At 62.0% G+C, this 21,238-nt stretch overlaps 2 protein-coding genes across 2 annotated transcripts; both read right to left on the bottom strand.

The window, feature by feature from the left end:
- Positions 1-11,222: 11,222 nt before the first annotated feature.
- LOC139678403 (exportin-2-like) lies at positions 11,223-14,631 on the bottom strand. The gene is made up of 5 exons (XM_071569207.1): positions 14,524-14,631; positions 14,242-14,454; positions 13,016-13,113; positions 12,720-12,805; positions 11,223-11,867 (listed from the first exon to the last, which is right to left on the bottom strand). Exons 1-5 carry the CDS (start codon positions 14,629-14,631, stop codon positions 11,485-11,487), a joined length of 888 nt encoding a protein of 295 aa, XP_071425308.1. The 3' UTR covers positions 11,223-11,484.
- A 3,582-nt stretch (positions 14,632-18,213) lies between these two features.
- Positions 18,214-20,805, bottom strand: LOC139678395 (basic proline-rich protein-like). Its single transcript, XM_071569195.1, has 3 exons — positions 20,544-20,805; positions 19,273-20,237; positions 18,214-19,083 (listed from the first exon to the last, which is right to left on the bottom strand). Exons 1-3 carry the CDS (start codon positions 20,803-20,805, stop codon positions 18,214-18,216), a joined length of 2,097 nt encoding a protein of 698 aa, XP_071425296.1.
- Positions 20,806-21,238: the final 433 nt, after the last annotated feature.

Genomic DNA, 21,238 nt, shown 5'->3' with positions numbered 1-21,238 from the left:
CTCCCTCGCTGGCGCCGCCTGGCGGACACGGCCGGGAACTGCAGCGCACTCCAGCCCCCACCACCAACAATGCCCGCCGGGGGTCCCCAAGGGGGGCTTGCCGAGGGGCGACACCTCGGGCGCCGGGGGTCCCCAAGGGGGGGTTGCCGAGGGGGGAGCCCTCGGGCGCCGGGGGTCTCCAAGGGGGGGGGGTTCCCGAGGGCCGACATTTTGGGCGCCGGGGGTCCCAAAGGGGGGTTGCCGAGGGCCGACATTTTGGGCGCCGGGGGTCCCCAAGGGGGGTTCCCGAGGGCCGACATTTTGGGCGCCGGGGGTCCCCAAGGGGGGTTCCCGAGGGCCGACATTTTGGGCGCCGGGGGTCCCCAAGGGGGGTTGCCGAGGGCCGACATTTTGGGCGCCGGGGGTCCCCAAGGGGGGTTGCCGAGGGCCGACATTTTGGGCGCCGGGGGTCCCCAAGGGGGGTTGCCGAGGGCCGACATTTTGGGCGCCGGAGGTCCCCAAGGGAGGTTCCCGAGGGCCGACATTGCTGGGCTGTGGGCAATGGGGGTCCCTGAGTGCCCCAGGCACCCCCTGACCACTCTTACCTCCCCTTACCTCCCTGTGACTCCTCTGAGACCCACCTTACCACCTTCATCCACTGTGAGACCCCCCTCATTCCTCTCTGACTTCTCCTGGATCCCTTTGGACCCTCCTGAACTCCCCTGGACCCTCCTGAATCCCCCTTGGACTTTCCTCAACTCTCTTGGACCACCTTGCACCACCCTCCACCCCCCCTTGACACTCCCAAAAACCTTGGACCCCTTGGACCCTCTTGAATCACACTTGGACTCCCGTGGACCCCTCCAAACCCCCTGAAGCCCCCTGGACCCCTCTCAAACCCGCCTGAGACCCCCAGTCCACTCCCTTAAAACCCCCTGAACCCTTCTGGACTCTCCTGAACATTCCTGGACCACCTTGAATCCTCCTAGGGCCCTCATGGACCCCCCCCTCATACCCCCAGGGAAAACCCCTGGACCCTTCTGGACCAACTTGAACCCTCCTGGACTCCCCAAAATGCTTTGGACCCCTCTGGACCCCCCTGGGCCCTCTCGGACTTCCCTGGACGTCCCATGTCCCCCCATATCCTTCCCATGTCCTCAGTGTCCCCCCCAAGTTTCCCCCATGTCCCCTGCATCCCCCATGTCCACCCCATCTCCCTCATGCCCTCCCCATGTCCCCTCGATGTACCCCCATGTCCCCCTGATGTCCCCCCCATGTCCCCCTGATGTCCCCCCATGTCCTCCCCTTGTCCTCCCCCCGTGTCCCCCCAATGTATGTCACTCCATGGCCTCCCAAGACACGCAGCTGCCAGCACAGGACACACACAAATCCCTCCGAAATTCTGGAACGTGACATTCCTCTGCAGGGCTGAAAACAAGACGGGGAGGCTTTTTTCCTTTCCGTAGGTGGACTAATGCCCCCAAAACCAGGGAGCTGGGACAGTGGCTGCTCCCTGCACTCTGCTGCACTTTCCACAGCTCCTTCGTTGACTTCCTGGTGGATTTGTGCATCCTCTGAAGGTGGCACTTCTCTGCAAAGCAACTCAGCAAATCCCTTCAGTTTGATTTGTTTCCAGATTTTTCTCCCTAGCACCACAGAGCTCAAAAAGGAAATCAGAAAACCAGGAAAAAACCCCAAAGAACAAAATGACAGTCTCGTGGAGTTGCATCCTGAACGACCAAGCAGCCTTTTCTAGGGACAGCACTGCTTGCTCCACACGGAGAGGGCCTAGCAAAGGTGGCCTAAACAAGGTCAGATCCACACCCGGTTGGAGAACCGCGGCCAACCAGCATCTTCCATGTGGTCAAACAAAAGCAGAGAATCCAAAGGATACACCTACCTGCAAAGGTGTGCTCAAACTAACACTGGCATGTTGGAACATCAGAACCACGCTTGATACTGGGGAGAGTGGACGTCCTGAGCGTCGTTGTGCTCTAATTGCCCACGAACTGTCACGGCTCAACATTGACACTGCTGCTCTCAGTGAAGTTCGTGTTCATGAGGAAGGGGCAGCCTTAAAGAACATGGTGCTGGCTGCACACTCTACTGGTCAGGCAAACCCAAACCCAAAGACACCTTTCAGGAGTTGGCTTCATGATTAAAAACTCCATTGCCTCCAAACTTGAAAATCTGCCCACAGGTCACTCCGATCGAATTATGTCCATTACCGCTGGCCACGCCCCTGCCCCGCTGGCCACGCCCCTGCCTTGCTGGCCACGCCTCTGTCCCCGGCCACGCCCCTGCCCCGCTGGCCACGCCCCTGCCCCGCTGGCCACGCCTCTGCCCCGCTGGCCACGCCTCTGCCCCGCTGGCCACGCCTCTGCCCCGCTGGCCACGCCTCTGCCCCGCTGGCCACGCCTCTGTCCCCTGGCCACGCCCCTGCCCCGCTGGCCACGCCCTTGCCCGGCTGGCCGCGCCTCTGCCCCGCTGGCCACGCCCCTGCCCCGCTGGCCACGCCCCTGCCTCGCTGGCCACGTCCCTGCCCCGCTGGCCACGCCTCTGTCCTTTGGCCACGCTTCTGCGCGGCTGGCCACGCCCCTGCCCCGCTGGCCACGCCTCTGCCTTGCTGGCCACGCCTCTGCCCCGCTGGCCACGCCTCTGTACCCTGGCCACGCCCCTGCCCCGCTGGCCACGCCTCTGCCCCGCTGGCCACGCCTCTGCTCCGCTGGCCGCGCCTCTGTCCTCTGGCCACGCCCCTGCCCCGCTGGCCACGCACCTGCCCGGCTGGCCACGCTTTTGCCCCACTGACCACGCCCCTGCCCCGCTGGCCGCGCCTCTGTCCCACGGCCACGCCTGGGGTCCCCAAGGAGGTTGGCCGAGGGACGGCATTTCGGGCACCGGGGCTCCCCACGGGGTGGTTGCCGAGGGGCGACACCTCGGGCACCGGGGGTCCCCAAATGGGGGGTCCCCAAGGGGCGACATTTCGGGCGCCGGAAGGCCCCGAAGGGGGGGGTTGCCGAGGGGCGACACCTCGGGCGCCGGGGCTCCCCAAGGGGGTTCCCCGAGGGACGACATTTCGGGCACCGGGGGTCCCCAAGGGGGTTCCCCGAGGGACGACATTTCGGGCACCGGGGATCTCTGTGGGGGTCTCTGGGGTGTCTCCGGAGCATCTCTGGTGGTCTCTGGGGTTCTCTACAGGTCTCTGTGGGATCTATGGGGGTCTCTGGTGGATCTATGAGGGGTTCCTGTGGGTCCCTGGGGTCCTCTGGGGGTCCCAAGGTGGGTCCCTCGGGGTCTCTGGAGGTCCCTGGGGGTCTCGGAGGGGTGTCTCGTGATCTCTGGAGGGGTCTCTGGAGGTCCCTGGGGGGCATCTCGTGATCTCTGGGCGGTCTATGGGGGTCCCTGGGGGGTCCCTGAGGGTCTCTGGGGGTCTCTGGTGGATCTTTGAGGGGTTCCTGTGGGTCCCTGGGCGATCTCTGAGAGTCTCTGGGGGTCTCTATGAGTCTCTGGGGGTGTCTGAGGGTCCCTGGGGGGTCTCTGGGAGTCTCTGGGGGTGTCTGGGGGTTTCTGGGGGGTCCCAGGAGATCCCCAGGGGAGTTCTTTGGGGGTCACACGGGGGGTCTCTGGGGATCTGTGGGGGTCCCTAGGGGGTCCTTGGGGGTCCCTGTGGGGTCTCTGGGGGATCTCTGAGAGTCTCTGGGGGTCTCTGGAGGGTCTCTGGGGGTCTCTGAGGGTGTCTGGGGTTCCCTGGAGGGGTCTGGGGATCTCTGGGGGTCTCTGGGGGAATCTGAGGGTCCCTGGCGTGTGTCTGGGGGTCTGTGGGGGTCCCTGGGGTGTCTCGGCGTGTGTCTGGGAGTCCCTGAAGGTCTCTGAGAGTCTCTGGGGGTCTCTGGGTTCCCTGGGGGTCTCTGGGGGTGTCTGGGGGGTCCCTGGAGGGGTCTGGGGGTCTCTGGGGATCTCTGGGGGTCTCTGGGGGCATCTGAGGGTTCCTGGCGGGTGTCTGGGAGTCTCTGGGGGTCCCTCAGGGGTCTCTGCGGGTCCCTGAGGGGTCTCTGGGAGTTTCTGGGGGCCCCTGGGAATCTCTGGGGGTCTGTGAGGGTCCTTGGGCAGTCCCTGGTGATCTATGGAGGGTCTCTGGCGGTCCCTGGGGGGTCTCGGCGGGTGTCTGGGAGTCCCTGGAGGTCTCTGAGAATCTCTGGGGGGTCTCTGGTGGTCCCTGGGGGTCCGTGGGGGTCTCTGGGGGTCTCTTGGAGTCTCTGGGGTCTCTGGAGTTCCCTGGGGTGTCTGGGAGTCTCTGGGGTGTCTGGGAGTCTCTGGGGGTCCCTGAGGGGTCTCTGCGGGTCCCTGAGGGATCTCTGGGAGTTTCTGGGGGCCCCTGGGAGTCTCTGGGGGTGTCTGGGGGTCTGCGGGGGTCCTTGGGCGGTCCCTGGTGATCTATGGGGAGTCTCTGGGGGTCCCTGGGGAGTCCCAGTGGGCTCTCTGGGGGTCCCTGGGGGGTTTCTGAGAGTCTCTGGGGGTCTCTGGGGGGTCCCTGGGGGGGCCCCGGGGGTCCGTGGGGGCGTCTGGGAGTCCCTGGGGGGTGTCTGGAGGTCTAGGGGGGTCCCTGGGGTGTCTGGGGGTGTCTGGGGGTCTCTGACAGTTTCTGGGGGGTCTCTGGGGGAAACTGGGGGTTCTCTGGGAGATCTCTGTAGCGTCCTGGGGGTCCCTGGAGGGTCCCTGGGAGTGTCTGGGAATCTCTGGGGTCTCTGGGGGTCCCTGTGGAGTCCCTGGGAGGGTCTCTGGGGGTCTCTGGGGTCCCCAAGGAGGTTGGCCGAGGGACGGCATTTCGGGCACCGGGGCTCCCCACGGGGTGGTTGCCGAGGGGCGACACCTCGGGCACCGGGGGTCCCCAAATGGGGGGTCCCCAAGGGGCGACGTTTCGGGCGCCGGAAGTCCCCGAAGGGGGGGGTTGCCGAGGGGCGACACCTCGGGCGCCGGGGCTCCCCAAGGGGGTTCCCTGAGGGACGACATTTCGGGCACCGGGGGTCCCCAAGGGGGTTCCCCGAGGGACGACATTTCGGGCACCGGGGATCTCTGTGGGGGTCTCTGGGGTGTCTCCGGAGCATCTCTGGTGGTCTCTGGGGTTCTCTGCAGGTCTCTGTGGGATCTATGGGGGTCTCTGGTGGATCTATGAGGGGTTCCTGTGGGTCCCTGGGGTCCTCTGGGGGTCCCAAGGTGGGTCCCTGGGGGTCTCTGGAGGTCCCTGGGGGTCTCGGAGGGGTTTCTCGTGATCTCTGGAGGGGTCTCTGGAGGTCCCTGGGGGGCATCTCGTGATCTCTGGGCGGTCTATGGGGGTCCCTGGGCGGTCCCTGAGGGTCTCTGGGGGTCTCTGGTGGATCTTTGAGGGGTTCCTGTGGGTCCCTGGGGGATCTCTGAGTGTCTCTGGGGGTCTCTTGGGGTCTCTATGAGTCTCTGGGGGTGTCTGAGGGTCCCTGGGGGGTCTCTGGGAGTCTCTGGGGGTGTCTGGGGGTTTCTGGGGGGTCCCAGGAGATCCCCAGGGGAGTTCTTTGGGGGTCACAGGGGGGGTCTCTGGGGTTCTGTGGGGGTCCCTAGGGGGTCCTTGGGGGTCCCTGTGGGGTCTCTGGGGGATCTCTGAGAGTCTCTGGGGGTCTCTGGAGGGTCTCTGGGGGTCCCTGGAGGTCTCTGGGGGTGTCTGAGGGTCCCTGGCGTGTGTCTGGGGGTCTCTGGGGGTCCCTGGGGTGTCTCGGCGTGTGTCTGTGAGTCCCTGGAGGTCTCTGAGAGTCTCTGGGGGGTCTCTGGGGGTCCCTGGGGGTCCCTGCGGGTCTCTGCGGGTGTCTGGGGGTCCCTGGAGGGGTCTGGGGGTCTCTGGGGATCTCTGGGGGTCTCTGGGGGCATCTGAGGGTTCCTGGCGGGTGTCTAGAAGTCTCTGGGGGTCCCTCAGGGGTCTCTGCGGGTCCCTGAGGGGTCTCTGGGAGTTTCTGGGGGCCCCTGGGAGTCTCTGGGGGTGTCTGGGGGTCTGTGGGGGTCCTTGGGCAGTCCCTGGTGATCTATGGAGGGTCTCTGGGCGTCCCTGGGGGATCTCGGCGGGTGTCTGGGAGTCCCTGGAGGTCTCTGAAAATCTCTGTGGGGTCTCTGGTGGTCCCTGGGGGGTCCCTGGGGGTCTCTTGGAGTCTCTGGGGTCTCTGGAGGTCCCTGGGGGGTCTCTGAGGGTTTCTGGGAGTCTCTGGGGTGTCTGGGAGTCTCTGGGGGTCCCTGAGGGGTCTCTGCGGGTCCCTTAGGGATCTCTGGGAGTTTCTGGGGGCCCCTGGGAGTCTCTGGGGGTGTCTGGGGGCCTGCGGGGGTCCTTGGGCGGTCCCTGGTGATCTATGGGGAGTCTCTGGGGGTCCCTGGGGAGTCCCAGTGGGCTCTCTGGGGGTCCCTGGGGGGTCTCTGAGAGTCTCTGGGGGTCTCTGGGGGTGCCCTGGGGGGGGGCCTGGAGCTCCGTGGGGGCGTCTGGGAGTCCCTGGGGGGTGTCTGGAGGTCTAGGGGGGTCCCTGGGGTGTCTGGGGGTGTCTGGGAGTCTCTGACAGTTTCTGGGGGGTCTCTGGGGGAAACTGGGGGTTCTCTGGGAGATCTCTGTAGCGTCCTGGGGGTCCCTGGAGGGTCCCTGGGAGTGTCTGGGAATCTCTGGGGTCTCTGGGGGTCCCTGGGGGGTCCGTGGGTGGGTCTCTGGGGTCCCCAAGGAGGTTGTCCATGGGGCGACACCTCGGGCGCCGAGGCTCCCCAAGGGCGTGCTGGCCGAGGTGCGACACCTCGGGCGCCGGGGTTCCCCAAGGGGGTGTTGCCGAGGGGCGACACCTCGGGCGCCGGGGCTCCTCGAAGGGGGGGTTCCCGAGGGACGACATTTCGGGCACCCGGGGTCCCCAAGGGAGGTTCCCAAGGGCCGACATTGCTGGGCTGTGGGCAATGGGGGTCTCTGAGTGCCCCAGGCACCCCCTGACCACTCTTACCTCCCCTTACCTCCCTGTGACTCCTCTGAGACCCACCTTACCACCTTCATCCACTGTGAGACCCCCCTCATTCCTCTCTGACTTCTCCTGGATCCCTTTGGACCCTCCTGAACTCCCCTGAATCCCCCTTGGACTTTCCTCAACTCTCTTGGACCACCTTGCACCACCCCCCAGCCCCCCTTGACACTCTCAAAAACCTTGGACCCTCTTGAATCATACTTGGACTCCCCTGGACCCCTCCAAACCCCCTGAAACCCCCTAGACCCCTCTCAAACCTGCCTGGGACCCCTTGGACCCTCCTTAGACCCTTCTGGACCCCTTTGAACCTTTCTGGACACCTCTGAGACTCCCCTGGACACTCCTGGACCCCCCCAAAACCCCCTGGACCCTCCGAATCTCTCCTGGACCCCCTTGGACCCCTCTGAAACCCCCTTCCACTCCCTTAAAACCCCCTGGACCCTCCTGAACATTCCTGGACCACCCTGAATCCTCCTAGGGCCCCCATGGACCACCCCCTCATACCCCCAGGGAAAACCCCTGGACCCTCCTGGACCAACTTGAACTCTCCTGGACCCCCCAAAACACTTTGGACCCCTCTGGACACCCCTGGGCCCTCTCGGACTTCCCTGGACGTCCCATGTCCCCTGCATGTCCCCCCATAGCCTTCCCATGTCCCCAGTGTTCCCCCCATGTTTCCTCCATGTCCCCTGCGTCCCCCATGTCCACCCCATCTCCCTCATGTCCTCCCCATGTCCCCTCGATGTACCCCCATGTCCCCCTGATGTCCTCCCATGTCCTCCTGATGTCCCCCCCCATGTCCTCCCCGTGTCCCCCCCCATGTCCTCCCCTTGTCCTCCCCCCGTGTCCCCCCAATGTATGTCACTCCATGGCCTCCCAAGACACGCAGCTGCCAGCACAGGACACACACAAATCCCTCCGAAATTCTGGAACACGACATTCCTCTGCAGGGCTGAAAACAAGACGGGGAGGCTTTTTTCCTTTCCGTAGGTGGACTAATGCCCCCAAAACCAGGGAGCTGGGACAGTGGCTGCTCCCTGCACTCTGCTGCACTTTCCACAGCTCCTTCGTTGACTTCCTGGTGGATTTGTGCATCCTCTGAAGGTGGCACTTCTCTGCAAAGCAACTCAGCAAATCCCTTCAGTTTGATTTGTTTCCAGATTTTTCTCCCTAGCACCACAGAGCTCAAAAAGGAAACCAGAAAACCAGGAAAAAAACCCAAAGAACAAAAAATCGCACCGTGCCAACCCCCAGCTCCTCCCACAAAGCTCAAGGGGTCCCATGTGTGTCCCCGCCACCTCCAGCTGGCCACCAGGCCCCCAGAGCTGAGGGAAATCTGAGCAGATACTGAGAAACCTCCTTTGCTGAGCACACTCATCACTGCAGTCCTTCAGGCTTTGCAAGAGTCTGTAGGGATCAGACCCCAATTCCAATCCCTGACTACCTTTCTAACAGGTTTTGTTAGACACACACGGGGTGGTCACTCCAAGAACAGCACACAGAGACTACACAAGGCATTACAGGATTGCCACGAAGAACAGAAGTACCTTTTCTTTCACATGGTTTTTCCTCTGCAATGACTACCGACTGGTCTGGTTCGTACTGGACATTTCCCTTGAGGATTCAGGGCCCTCTGGTGAGGTGGGGTTGTTTAGGGCTGATCCTCACAGGCCCAGACCAAACCCAGCCACCCCATCACTGCTGCACGTGGGAGCAGATGGAAATCTCAATACAGCACATAAATGCTCCCCTTCCCTACTACTCAGTCTTTCCTTACAGATGCAAGGAGCAGATTTACTCCATCCTTTGCAGGGACTTGCTTAACTCCTGGCACTGTCCCTGTCCCAGGGAAGCTGCACTAGGACTGTGGGTCTGGGTCCTCTCCAGGCACAATGCAGCTGCTCATATTAACAGCATCAGCAATGCCCTCATTTTTTAGCAGCTCAAACTGCCGAGATACAATCCCAAGAAAAGCAATTCTTTTCCAGACTGTCACTGCATTCAGGCTGGTGCTCAGCATGCACAGAACCTGCAGCACAGACACAGCAGAGGGCTCAGGGACACTCAGCATGCACAGAACCTGCAGCACAGACACAGCAGAGGGCTCAGGGACACTCAGCAGGCACAGAACCTGCAGCACAGACACAGCAGGGGGCTCAGGGACACTCAGCAGGCACAGAACCTGCAGCACAGACACAGCAGAGGGCTCAGGGACACTCAGCATGCACAGAACCTGCAGCACAGACACAGCAGAGGGCTCAGGGACACTCAGCAGGCACAGAACCTGCAGCACAGACACAGCAGAGGGCTCAGGGACACTCAGCAGGCACAGACAGAGCAGCACAGACACAGCAGAGGGCTCAGGGACACTCAGCAGGCACAGAACCTGCAGCACAGACACAGCAGAGGGCTCAGGGACACTCAGCAGGCACAGAACCTGCAGCACAGACACAGCAGAGGGCTCAGGGACACTCAGCAGGCACAGACAGAGCAGCACAGACACAGCACAGGGCTCAGGGACACTCAGCAGGCACAGAACCTGCAGCACAGACACAGCAGAGGGCTCAGGGACACTCAGCAGGCACAGAACCTGCAGCACAGACACAGCAGAGGGCTCAGGGACACTCAGCAGGCACAGAACCTACAGCACAGACACAGCAGAGGGCTCAGGGACACTCAGCAGGCACAGACAGAGCAGCACAGACACAGCTGAGGGCTCAGGGACACTCAGCAGGCACAGACAGAGCAGCACAGACACAGCTGAGGGCTCAGGGACACTCAGCATCCACAGAACCTGCAGCACAGACACAGCAGAGGGCTCAGGGACACTCAGCAGGCACAGACAGAGCAGCACAGACACAGCTGAGGGCTCAGGGACACTCAGCAGGCACAGAACCTGCAGCACAGACACAGCTGAGGGCTCAGGGACACTCAGCAGGCACAGACAGAGCAGCACAGACACAGCAGAGGGCTCAGGGACACTCAGCAGGCACAGACAGAGCAGCACAGACACAGCAGAGGGCTCAGGGACACTCAGCAGGCACAGACAGAGCAGCACAGACACAGCAGAGGGCTCAGGGACACTCAGCATCCACAGAACCTGCAGCACAGACACAGCAGAGGGCTCAGGGACACTCAGCATCCACAGAACCTGCAGCACAGACACAGCAGAGGGCTCAGGGACACTCAGCATCCACAGAACCTGCAGCACAGACACAGCAGAGGGCTCAAGGACACTCAGCAGGCACAGACAGAGCAGCACAGACACAGCAGAGGGCTCAAGGACACTCAGCAGGCACAGAACCTGCAGCACAGACACAGCACAGGGCTCAGGGACACTCAGCAGGCACAGAACCTGCAGCACAGACACAGCAGAGGGCTCAGGGACACTCAGCAGGCACAGAACCTGCAGCACAGACACAGCAGAGGGCTCAGGGACACTCAGCATGCACAGAACCTGCAGCACAGACACAGCAGAGGGCTCAGGGACACTCAGCAGGCACAGAACCTGCAGCACAGACACAGCAGAGGGCTCAGGGACACTCAGCAGGCACAGAACCTGCAGCACAGACACAGCAGAGGGCTCAGGGACACTCAGCAGGCACAGAACCTGCAGCACAGACACAGCAGAGGGCTCAGGGACACTCAGCAGATCACAGACAGAGCAGCACAGACACAGCAGAGGGCTCAGGGACACTCAGCAGGCACAGAACCTGCAGCACAGACACAGCAGAGGGCTCAGGGACACTCAGCAGGCACAGAACCTGCAGCACAGACAAAGCAGAGGGCTCAGGGACACTCAGCAGGCACAGACAGAGCAGCACAGACACAGCAGAGGGCTCAGGGACACTCAGCAGGCACAGAACCTGCAGCACAGACACAGCAGAGGGCTCAGGGACACTCAGCATCCACAGAACCTGCAGCACAGACACAGCAGAGGGCTCAGGGACACTCAGCAGGCACAGACAGAGCAGCACAGACACAGCTGAGGGCTCAGGGACACTCAGCATGCACAGAACCTGCAGCACAGACACAGCAGAGGGCTCAGGGACACTCAGCAGGCACAGAACCTGCAGCACAGACACAGCAGAGGGCTCAGGGACACTCAGCAGGCACAGAACCTGCAGCACAGACACAGCAGAGGGCTCAGGGACACTCAGCCACTGCCATGGCTCTTCATGCACAGGGCACAAGCTCAGACACTCTCAGAGCAGCAGTTATGGAGGGAGAAACAGCTCATCTCTCAGACAATCTTTACTTACCCAAATCTTGAACAAAACAAACACTATCTGGGGTAAGAGTTAGCTGTGCACTCAAAATGTCTAATTTTATATGAGCTGCCTGAATCTCCCACGTCCGTGCAACTGAACAGGAGACAACCATTAGTTATAGGCCATCAAGGGGATAAATCTTCATCTTTAAAATAGCATATATTTGAGCTGATTGCTAAACCAAGTGCTGTGAAAAATAAGGCCTTTCTGAGGTTACCAGGAAAACCTTACAAAAGCCAAGTTCCAATGAACAAGAAGACACAGCAAGATCTTGCCTTCTGCCTACAACACACTTCATTTTGCTGATTAACAAACCTTAGCAAGAGACCATTCTCACAGAGGCATTTCTTCTCTGCTGAATGCAGCCCAGGGATGCAGAGCCCAAGCCACCTACCCTGCCTGGGCACGCTGTGAACCAGCTGGATCCTGGGATTGTTCACCATTTGCCCCACAGGATCATGTTCTTCCTTCCCAGCAAAGGCCAGCTGGGAGAATGCAGTCTGATAGCCTGGAGTATCCTCTGTGTCAATGAAGTGCTCCTTGTCAGGGGTCGTGTCATCCTCAAGCAGCTCAAACAAGCCAAGGAGGGAGGGCCTGCAGCAAAGGAATCCTGGGGGGAGAGGGGAGGGGAACAGTGAACAGGTGAGGACAGCCTGTGCTTCACAAGAACGCTCAGAATTGCTTTAGAGTCAGCAGCAAAATGCATTCTAACAAGGAGACAGAAAGGGCAGCCTTCATAAATGTTCCCTTTTACTGAAGGGCATTAACTTGCTGCTCCAAAGTTTGCCTAAAAACTGCTCATCTTCTCGGGCACCACAACACTGAAACGTGGAACGCTGGAAGCACCACTTCCATTTGGTTGGTGGAACACCACTGGAAGAACCCTGTAATTCTTGCTCCTCTACAGGAGGCATCAAGCAGATTTTAAAGGATTAATAACAGACCTTGTGTGATCTGTGTAGAGATAACATCACGAATTTCATCAGCATGGCCATCTGCCTGGGGATGATTTCAACAATGTGTCACAGCTTTGACAGAGGAACGTAAACCCTTCCTCAGAACTTTATTCCCATGAAGGCCAAAATGACACAAAAGCATGGAATGTTTCCCAGCATGAACACAAACTGCAGAGAGCAGTGGTCAGAATGGCTGTGCTGTGTGACAGGGCAAGTGTGTTGCTATTAGCTGGAGATTAAATGGAGACACTTTCAGACTAGTAACGACATCACACACACCAGGAAAGGAGGAGAACTACACAAGTCCTTTAGTTCCATTCCCTCAGTTTTCATGGAGTGTCACCTGCTGTGGCCACTGCCCTTTATGCCCCCCTTGACTCCAGAGCATTTGGAGCAAGTCCCTGGAGTCACCAGAGTCCCACCCATGTACAGGATGCCTGATCTCTGCAACTGCACACTCTGAACCACTCGTGTCACACTGGAGCTTTTCAGAGCAAGGAACTTACTTTTGATAAGTTTTGTTGGTTTGGAACTTGGAAGTCTTTGGAATAGCAGAATGAAGACCTGTTTCCTGTACCAGTCAACTGATTCACTGGAAATTTAAAAGAACAGTTATTCAGTTCACAGTGGGCTTTGACTGGTGCTGTCACTTTACAGAAAACACAGATAAAGTTGTTCCCATCTCTTTAACTGATAAATGTGACATTTTTGCTCCTGAAGTGTTAACCTTTGGCATGACTGCACACTGCAGAACCAAAGCCCACAGAAGTCAGTTTTGAATGCAATTTGAGCTCATACTCACGGGGGCATATGCTCCATGATGCTGTTTAGCAGGTCAAAGCCTTGGGGATCACTGGCTTTCAAGGCAATCAGCTTCAGGAATCCCCCCAGCACTCCAGGCTGCAAGGAAAGCAAACATGAAGCTCTAGGCAACTGTTCTTCCTAAGTGGCCCAGCAGAAAGTTGGCTCTGACCATCGAAGACATGCAACAGTGCAAAAGCATCCCTAACCTAAACCAGGATTCTGATCCTGCAGTGCAGGACAAGGAAGACACGTTGTGGCTCCTTCTCACTCACTCACTCACTCCACTCACTCACTCACTCATTCACTCATTCACTCCCTCACTCACTCACTCACTCACTCCACTCACTCACTCACTCATTCACTCCCTCACTCACTCCACTCACTCATTCACTCCCTCACTCACTCACTCACTCACTCCCTCCACTCACTCACTCACTCACTCCACTCACTCACTCAGTCACTCCACTCACTCACTCACTCACTCACTCCACTCACTCACTCACTCCCTCACTCACTCCCTCACTCACTCACTCCACTCACTCCCTCACTCCCTCACTCACTCACCCACTCACTCCCTCACTCACTCACTCACTCACTCCCTCACTCACTCCCTCACTCACTCCACTCACTCCCTCCCTCCACTCACTCACTCCACTCGCTCACTCCACTCACTCATTCACTCACTCACTCATTCACTCCCTCACTCACTCCACTCACTCATTCACTCCCTCACTCACTCACTCCCTCCACTCACTCACTCACTCACTCCACTCACTCACTCACTCACTCCCTCACTCACTCACTCCACTCACTCCCTCACTCATTCACTCACTCCCTCACTCACTCACTCACTCACTCCCTCCCTCCACTCACTCACTCCACTCCCTCACTCCACTCACTCACTCCCTCACTCCACTCACTCACTCCCTCACTCCCTCACTCACTCTCCTCAAGCCTGTTCTGAACACAAGCCCTGAGAGTTCTGCTGGTCCACATGTTCCACAGGAAGCAAACAAGGTAAGAAAATTCTGGGAAACTGCCACTTGCCAAAACCAAGTGCAGGAATTTTCCATCTCGGCTGACAAAAGCACAGGAGCCCAGGATTCACCTCACCCCCAGGACGGGAAAGCACCCACCGAGCTGCACGCAGAGTATTTGTCCGTGCATGGAGTGCCACTGAGGCCCAGCCCAGCCCAGCCCCTGCCCCGCGGCCCCGGCACTCACGATCTTGGCGGCGGCGCTGCGGGCGATGGTGCCGGCGCCGCGCTCCAGGAACGCCTCTGGAGCAGCCGCACCGGCGGCGGGATGTTCCCCGCGCGCTCCCGCGGCACCGGCTGCGGCAGGTGCGGGAAAACAGCGCCATGAACGCACACGGGATGTGGCATCGAGCAGGAGAGGCAGCACTGGCGACAGCGCTTCGTACTCCGCGCCTGCGCACTACCGACGGAGCCCCCTCTGCCCAAACGCCGGTTCGAATCCCGCCCTCGGCCGCCCCCTCTCCCTCGCCGACGCCGCCTGGCCGGGAACTGCAGCGCACTCCAGCACCCTGCGTGGTGCCCCGCGTGTCGCCGCGGAGGGGGCAGCAGCCCTGGAGGGCTCTGCTGGTCCCGCCATGGTCTGAGGGGCGGCACCAGCCGGACTGGGTCAGCCAGGGTGGGTCTGTCACGGCCGCGCCGCTTCTCTCGCACGTACGTTCCGCCTCCTGGCACGGGACCCTGCCCCCCCCCCGTCACGTATTTCCCGCCTCTCCAGCAGGGGCTTTTCCCGCCCCTCCCCTCAGCTGCGCTGCCCCGCCCACCGTGAGGGGCTCAAGGAACGGAGAGGCGAGGCGCCATTTTACGCCGATGCGGGGGGCACGGGGCGCAGAGCGGTCGTGTCGGAGAGCAGTGAGGTGTCTGTGGCGTTACTGAGGGGAGAGGTCAGCTATGGCACAGCCTCAAAGCGATGTAAAGCCAAGGGAACCGTGGGGGCAGAGCTGGGACATGTTTTGAGGGGAAAAGGCGAGGTAAAGTGTTAAGAGTCGTCCCCGGTGAGTGCGTGAGGGAGCCGCGGATTCCCGCCCCCACTCCTCCCGCCGCTCGGGGCAGGGGCGGGGGGCAGAGGCGGGTCCCGCCCGCCGCTCCGGGAGGCACAGGCGGGTCCCCGCCGCTCCGGGAGGGAGAAGGGGTGTCCCCCATGCTCCTGGGGGGCTGTGAGGGCTACACGGACAGCGACAGGTGCCGTGAGGGCGGTGGGGGGGGCTCGGCCGTGCCGTAGCTGTGCCCTTTCCCCGCAGCTCCCCTCAGCCCTGAGGCAGGGCAGGCGAAAGGTGCTTTGAAAAGCTCCTATAAAAGCTTGTAGAGTTGCCCTGGGGCTCATTTTGGGTTGTTAGAGACTAGGGAGTGTTGGACTACAGCATCAGAGCGCAGCAGGGTGTTTCGTGACAATTCTGAGGGAAAAGCAAAAAAAGAGGGTGCCTATGGGGGACAAAATAAACATTTTTCAGAGCAATCTGGCATAACTATTAGGGACAGAATAAACATCTTGGAGAGATATAAGCGTGGGGCCATCCTATTTAAAGACAAAATCAGAAGTACTTCAGGGAAGACATTGGTAGCATTTTCATAGCAGGCATCTGCAAGTTGGCAAGACAATTTAGGTAGGAGAAAGAATGGACATTTAAGCAGGCTGTGCTAAACTAGCATTCTGGATGTGTGCAGTTCTTTTAGTTGTAGAAACTAAACTTGCTGATGGGGGGAAGGAGACAGATTTTTCTGAAAAAAAAATTCACCATCCTAGGGAATGACTCCATAAATTAGGAATACTGTTTTACGTTCTTTCCAATCATGGAGTCAAAGTTTAACAAAGGATCTTGGACGTAATTTTCCTGTAAGAAGAGAAAAAGAATGGTAATAAGTACTTCATGCCGAGTCCAGCCACAGATTTTTCAAGCAGCAAACGGGTTAGAAGGCTGAAAAGGGAGGAAAACGAAAGAAAAGAGGATGAATCACATTAAAATTTTGCTGTGGGTTCAGGAGACAATATATAATGAAAACAAGTACTGCTCCAAGACTTAAGTCCTTGTACAGGAGTAGAGGTTAATAGAGAGACCTCAGGGCTAACCCTCTTCTCTTTATCTTGCAGAAGCTGTCGAGAAACAGATGGAGATGGACATCGAGGAAAGAGTGCAGAGGAGGATCAGCAGCATCGAGGTCAAGAGGGAGCACAAGACAGGCCTTCTGGGCAAACAACTGTCCCTGCCGTCATCGGGACAGACACACATGTTGAAGTGCAGCAGGAACCTTCAGGGTGCCCCGCTGGCTTTCATTGGGCGACCCCCCCGTAAACAGGGCTGGGTCTTTCCTTTGGTGTTTTTGGCCTTTTGCCACGGTTCTCCTTTGGCTGCCCAGGGAGAGCGGGAAACACTGTAAGGAGAGTGAGAGAGCCCTTCTCCACATCCCAGGGGCAAATGGAGGTATCCTGACTGCAGGCCACCGTGTCAGCGGAGCAGGGCTTCTTTGTTTCCCTTGGTGCCTTAGTGCCTGGTGGCGGCTGCTGGCCACGGTGACCCCCCTGTAGCCTGGGCATGTCACAGCCTGTGTTCGTTGTCCAGCCTTGAAGCCGCCCTGCGTAGTCAGGGGCTTGAGGTGTCTGGGCAGGCCAGGGCAAGTCTGAGGCCGTGTTCTCCCGCTGCTGGGCGTCAGGAATGGCTCGCCGCAGGTTGCTGCTCAGAGCTTGCTCCCTCTCCTGGGACGTTGCCCCTTTGTGTCTCTGTCTTGTCTTTGTCGGTGTGAGTGAGAGAGCGAGCGAGCGTGTCCCTTGGTCCCCCTAGAAAAGCAGGTAGCGTAGCTTAGGCTTCCCAGGAGGGAAAGAGGGGCTCTGTGTAGGAAGCTGTGGGGTGCCATCCGTACTGCACAGCAGCAGGTGGCCGCCTTAGACATGGCCTGGCTTGTGCAGAGGCCACGAGGGCCTGGCAATGTGGAGGGGCTTCACAGCTGCCAACGAGCAGAGGACATGACATGGCCCAGCTACAGGGCGTCACAGTGGACGACAGGCGCCAGCAGCCACAAAAGGTGGCAAGGCAATAAAGAAAGCCGTGCCCTGTTTTCAGGGTGGGCTGGGGTTGGGAGAGCTCCATTTCCCATTGGGGGAGAAGAAAGGGGCTCTCACCCTCCTTCCTGGGTTGCCCTCTCTCTTCAGGCAGCCAACGAAGCACCGTTAGGGGGGAGGGTGTCTGGGTTCCCCCGAGGCGGAGAGAAGGAGCCTCCGCAGGCCTGTGGGCCCAGGGCCGCCCGTAAGTCTGGGCCAGTGCCCTGGAGTCCCGGGCACTTTGCAGACTAGCAGCGTCTCGAGCCCTCTGTAGTCAGAGGTGCAGCCTCGTTGGCCAGTGCTTTGTATGCCCAGCTTCCTTTGCCCAGAGGGCCTGGCTCCCAGCAGCAGACGGGGCGTCGCCGTGACCACTCAAGGTGAGGTTTGGAGAGGTTTGTGTCAGTGGGGGGCTCTGTGGGTGGGTTTGGAGTGACTTGGAGGTCTCCCTCTGGAGATGTAGGGTCCCGGTTTACTTCCTACGGAGGAGCTGGTGTTTCTCACACCTGCCTGTGTCCTCCTTCCTTTGCAGAAACCATGGGAGAAGAGAGCGGCGGCATCGTGCGGACGGCAGTGCTGACGTGGGAAAACGTGGAGGTGACACCAGTGGAAGTTGGAGGGTTGTGTGGGGCCGTGGGGGCGTGGGGTGGGAGTGGGCAGGTGGTGGTGGCTTGGGGAGCTCGCTCTGGGTGCCCGTTTCACTGACTTGAAGGAGTTGGAGCTTCTCGGACTCAACTGTGTTATTCTCTTTGCTTGACGGAAGCCATCCGAGAAGAAAGCAGAGCCAGGAGCACGGGACGGCGAGGCAAGAGTTCAGAAGAGGAGCAGCAGCGTCGAGGTCAAGAGGGGGCACAAGAAAGGCCTTCTGGGCAAATGAACCTCCTGCCATCACTGTGACAGACACACATGTTGAAGTGCAGCGGGCACCTTCAGGGTGCCCCCGCTGGCTTTCACGGGGCGACCCCCCCTGCAAAAAGGGCTTGGTCTGTGACCTTTCGGGCACCAGGCATCCCCAAGGCGGGGTTGCCGAGAGGATCGACATTACGGGCACCCAGGGGGTCCCGACGGAGGAGTTCCCGAGTGATGACATTTTGGGCACTGAGGGTGGCCCAAGGGACGACATTTTGTGCATCAGGGGTCCCGAAAGGGGGATTTCCGAAGGACGACATTTTGGGCACCGGGGGTCCCCAAGGGGGTGTTGCCGATGGGCGACGCCTTGGACGCCGGGGATGCCCAAGGTGGAGTTGCCGATGGGCGACGCCGGGGGTGCCCAAGGGGGTCGGCTGAGGGACGACACCTCGGGCGCCGCAGGTCCTTAAGGGGGGGCTTGCCGGGGGTCCCGAAGGGGGGGTTTTCCGAGGGGCGACACCTCGGGCACCGGGGTTCCCCAAGGGGGGGGCATGCCGACGGGTGACACCTCGGACGTCGGTAGTCCCCAAGGCAGGGTTGCCGAAGGGGAAGCCCGCGGGCGCCGGGGGTCCCCAAGTCGGGGTTGCCGAGGGGCCAGCCCTCAAGCGCCAGGGATCCCCAAGGGGGCGGTTGCCGAGGGGCGACGCCTTGGGAGCCGGGGATCGTCAAGGGGGAGTTGCCGAGGGGCGATGCCACGGGCGCCGGGGGTCCCCAAGGGGGGGTTGCCGAGGGGCGACTCCTCGGGCGCCGGGGGTGAGGGGGCCTGGCCAAGGGGCAACCCCTCGGGCGCCGGAGGTCCCCAAGGGGTGGTTGCCGAGGGGCAACGCCATGGGCGCCGGGGGTCCCTGACGGGGGGTTCCCGAGGGGCGAGCCCTCGGACGCCGGGGGTCCCCAAAGCTGGGCTTGTCGAGTGGTGGCGCCTTTGGCGCCGAGGGTCCCCAAGGGGGGATTGCCGAGCGGCGACGCCTCGGACGCCGGGGGTCCCCAAGAAGGGGGTTGCGAGGGGCGACGCCACAGGCGCCGGGGGTCACCAAGGGGGGGTTTCCGAGGGGCGACACCTCGGGCGCCGGGGCTCCCCGAAGGGGGGGTTGCCTAGGGGCGACACCTGGGGTGCCGGGGCTCCCCAATTGGGGGGCTGGCAGAGGGGCGGTGTTTCGGACGCCGGGGGTCCCCAAGTGGGGGCTGGCCGAGGGGCGGCGCCTCGGGCGCTGTGGTTCCCCAAGTGGGGGCTGGCCGAGGGGCGGCGCCACGGGCGCAGGGGATCCCCAAGGGGGGGCTTACCCTGGGGCAACGCCTCGGGCGCAGGGGATCCCCAAGGGGGGGTTGCCGAGGAGCGAGCCTTCGGGCGCCGGGGGTTCCCAAGGGGGAGTTGCCGAGGGGCGACACCTCGGGCGCCGGGGGTCCCAAGTGGGGTTTTTCGGGGGGCAACGCCTCTGGTGCCGGGGGTCCCCAAGGCGGGGTTGCCGAGGGGCGAGGCCTCGGGCGCCTGGGGTCCCCGAGGGGCGGCTGGCCGAGGGGCGGCGCGTCGGGCGCCGGGAGTCCCAGAGGGTGCGCTGCCGAGGGGCGGCGTTTCGGGCGCCAGGGGTCCCCAAGGCGGGGCTTGCCGAGGGGCGGCGCCTCGGACGCCGTGGGTTCCCCAAGTGGGGGCTGGCCGAGGGGCGGCGCCGCGGGCGCCGGTGGGGCCCAAGGAGGGGCTGGCCAAGAGGCGGCGCCTCGGACGCCGTAGGTCCCCAAGTGGGCGGCTTGCCGAGGGGCGACATCTCGGACGCCGTGGCTCGCCAAATGGGGGGTTTCCGAGAGGCGACACCTCTGGCGCTGGGGTTCCCCAAGGGGGGATTGCCGACGAGCGACACCTCGGGCGCCGGGGTTCCCCGAGGGGATGTTGCCGAGGGGCGACATCTCGGATGCCGGGGGTCCCCAAGGCGGCGCTGGCTGAGGGGCGGCGCCTAAGATGCCATGTTTCCCCAAGTGGGGCTGGCTGAGGGATGGCGCCACGGGCGCCGGGAGTCCCGAGGTGGGGGCTTGCCGTGGGGTGGCGCCTCGGGCGCAGGGGGTCCCCAACGCCGGGCTTGTCGAGGGGCGGCGCCTCGGGCACCTGGGGTCCCCAAGGCGCGGCTTGCCGAGGGGCGACGTCTCGGGCTCCGGGTGTACCCAGGCGGCGAAATTCCGGGCATCGGGAAGAGGGGTCCCCAACGCGGGCTCCCGGGGTCGACATTCCGGGCATGGGGGATCCCCAAGGGGGGTTCCTGAGGGACAACATTTCAGGCACCGGGGGTCCCCAAGGGGGGTTCCCGAGGGCCGACATTTTGGGCACCGGGGGTCCCCAAGGGGGGTTCCCGAGGGCCGACATTTTGGGCACCGGGGGTCCCCAAGGGGGGTTCCCGAGGGCCGACATTTTGGGCACTGGGGGTCCCCAAGGGGGGTTGCCGAAGGACGACATTTTGGGCACCGGGGGGTCCCCATAGGGGGGTTCCCGAGGGCCGACATTTTGGGCACCGGGGGTCCCCAAGTAGGGCTCCCGAGTTATATTTTGGGCACCGGGGGTCGCCAACGGGGGTTCCCGAGGGACGACCTTTTGGGCACCCGGGTCCCCAAAGGGTGGTTCCCGAGGGCCCACATTTTGAGCACCGTGGCTCCCCAATACGGGTTTTCGGGGGCCGACATTTCGGTCACGCGGGGGGGTCCCCAGCGGGCGCTCCTGGGGGGCGGCATTTCGGTGACCGGGAGGGGAGGTCCCTTGCGCGGACTTCCGGCGGGCGACATCTCGGGCACCGGGAGGGGGGGAGCCCGACGCGGCCTCCCGGGGGGCGACATTTCGAGCCCCAGGGGGGAGGAGCGCCGGGGGTCCCCAAGGGGGCGTTGCCGAGGGGCGACGCCACGGGCGCCGGGGGTCCCCAAGGGGGGGTTGCCGAGGGGCGACTCCTCGGGCGCCGGGGGTGAGGGGGGGCTGGCCAAGGGGCAACCCCTCGGGCGCCGGAGGTCCCCAAGGGGTGGTTGCCGAGGAACAACGCCATGGGCGCCGGGGGTCCCTGAAGGGGGGTTGCCGATGGGCGAACCTTCGGGTGCCGGGGGTCCCTAAGGGGGAGTTGCCAAGGGGCGAGCCCTCGGGCGCCCAGGGTCCCCAAGGAGGGGCTGGCCGAGGGGCAACCCCTCAGGCGCCGGGGTCCCTGAAGGGGGGGCTGGCCGAGGGTTACTGAGGGGTGACACCTGAGGCGCCGGGGTCCCCAAAAAGGTGGGGTTTCCGAGG

The sequence above is a fragment of the Pithys albifrons genome, chromosome 1 (genome assembly GCF_047495875.1).
Source record: "Pithys albifrons albifrons isolate INPA30051 chromosome 1, PitAlb_v1, whole genome shotgun sequence".
Classification (NCBI taxonomy): Eukaryota; Metazoa; Chordata; class Aves; order Passeriformes; family Thamnophilidae; genus Pithys; species Pithys albifrons.
This window is presented reverse-complemented; position numbering and strand designations above follow the sequence as displayed.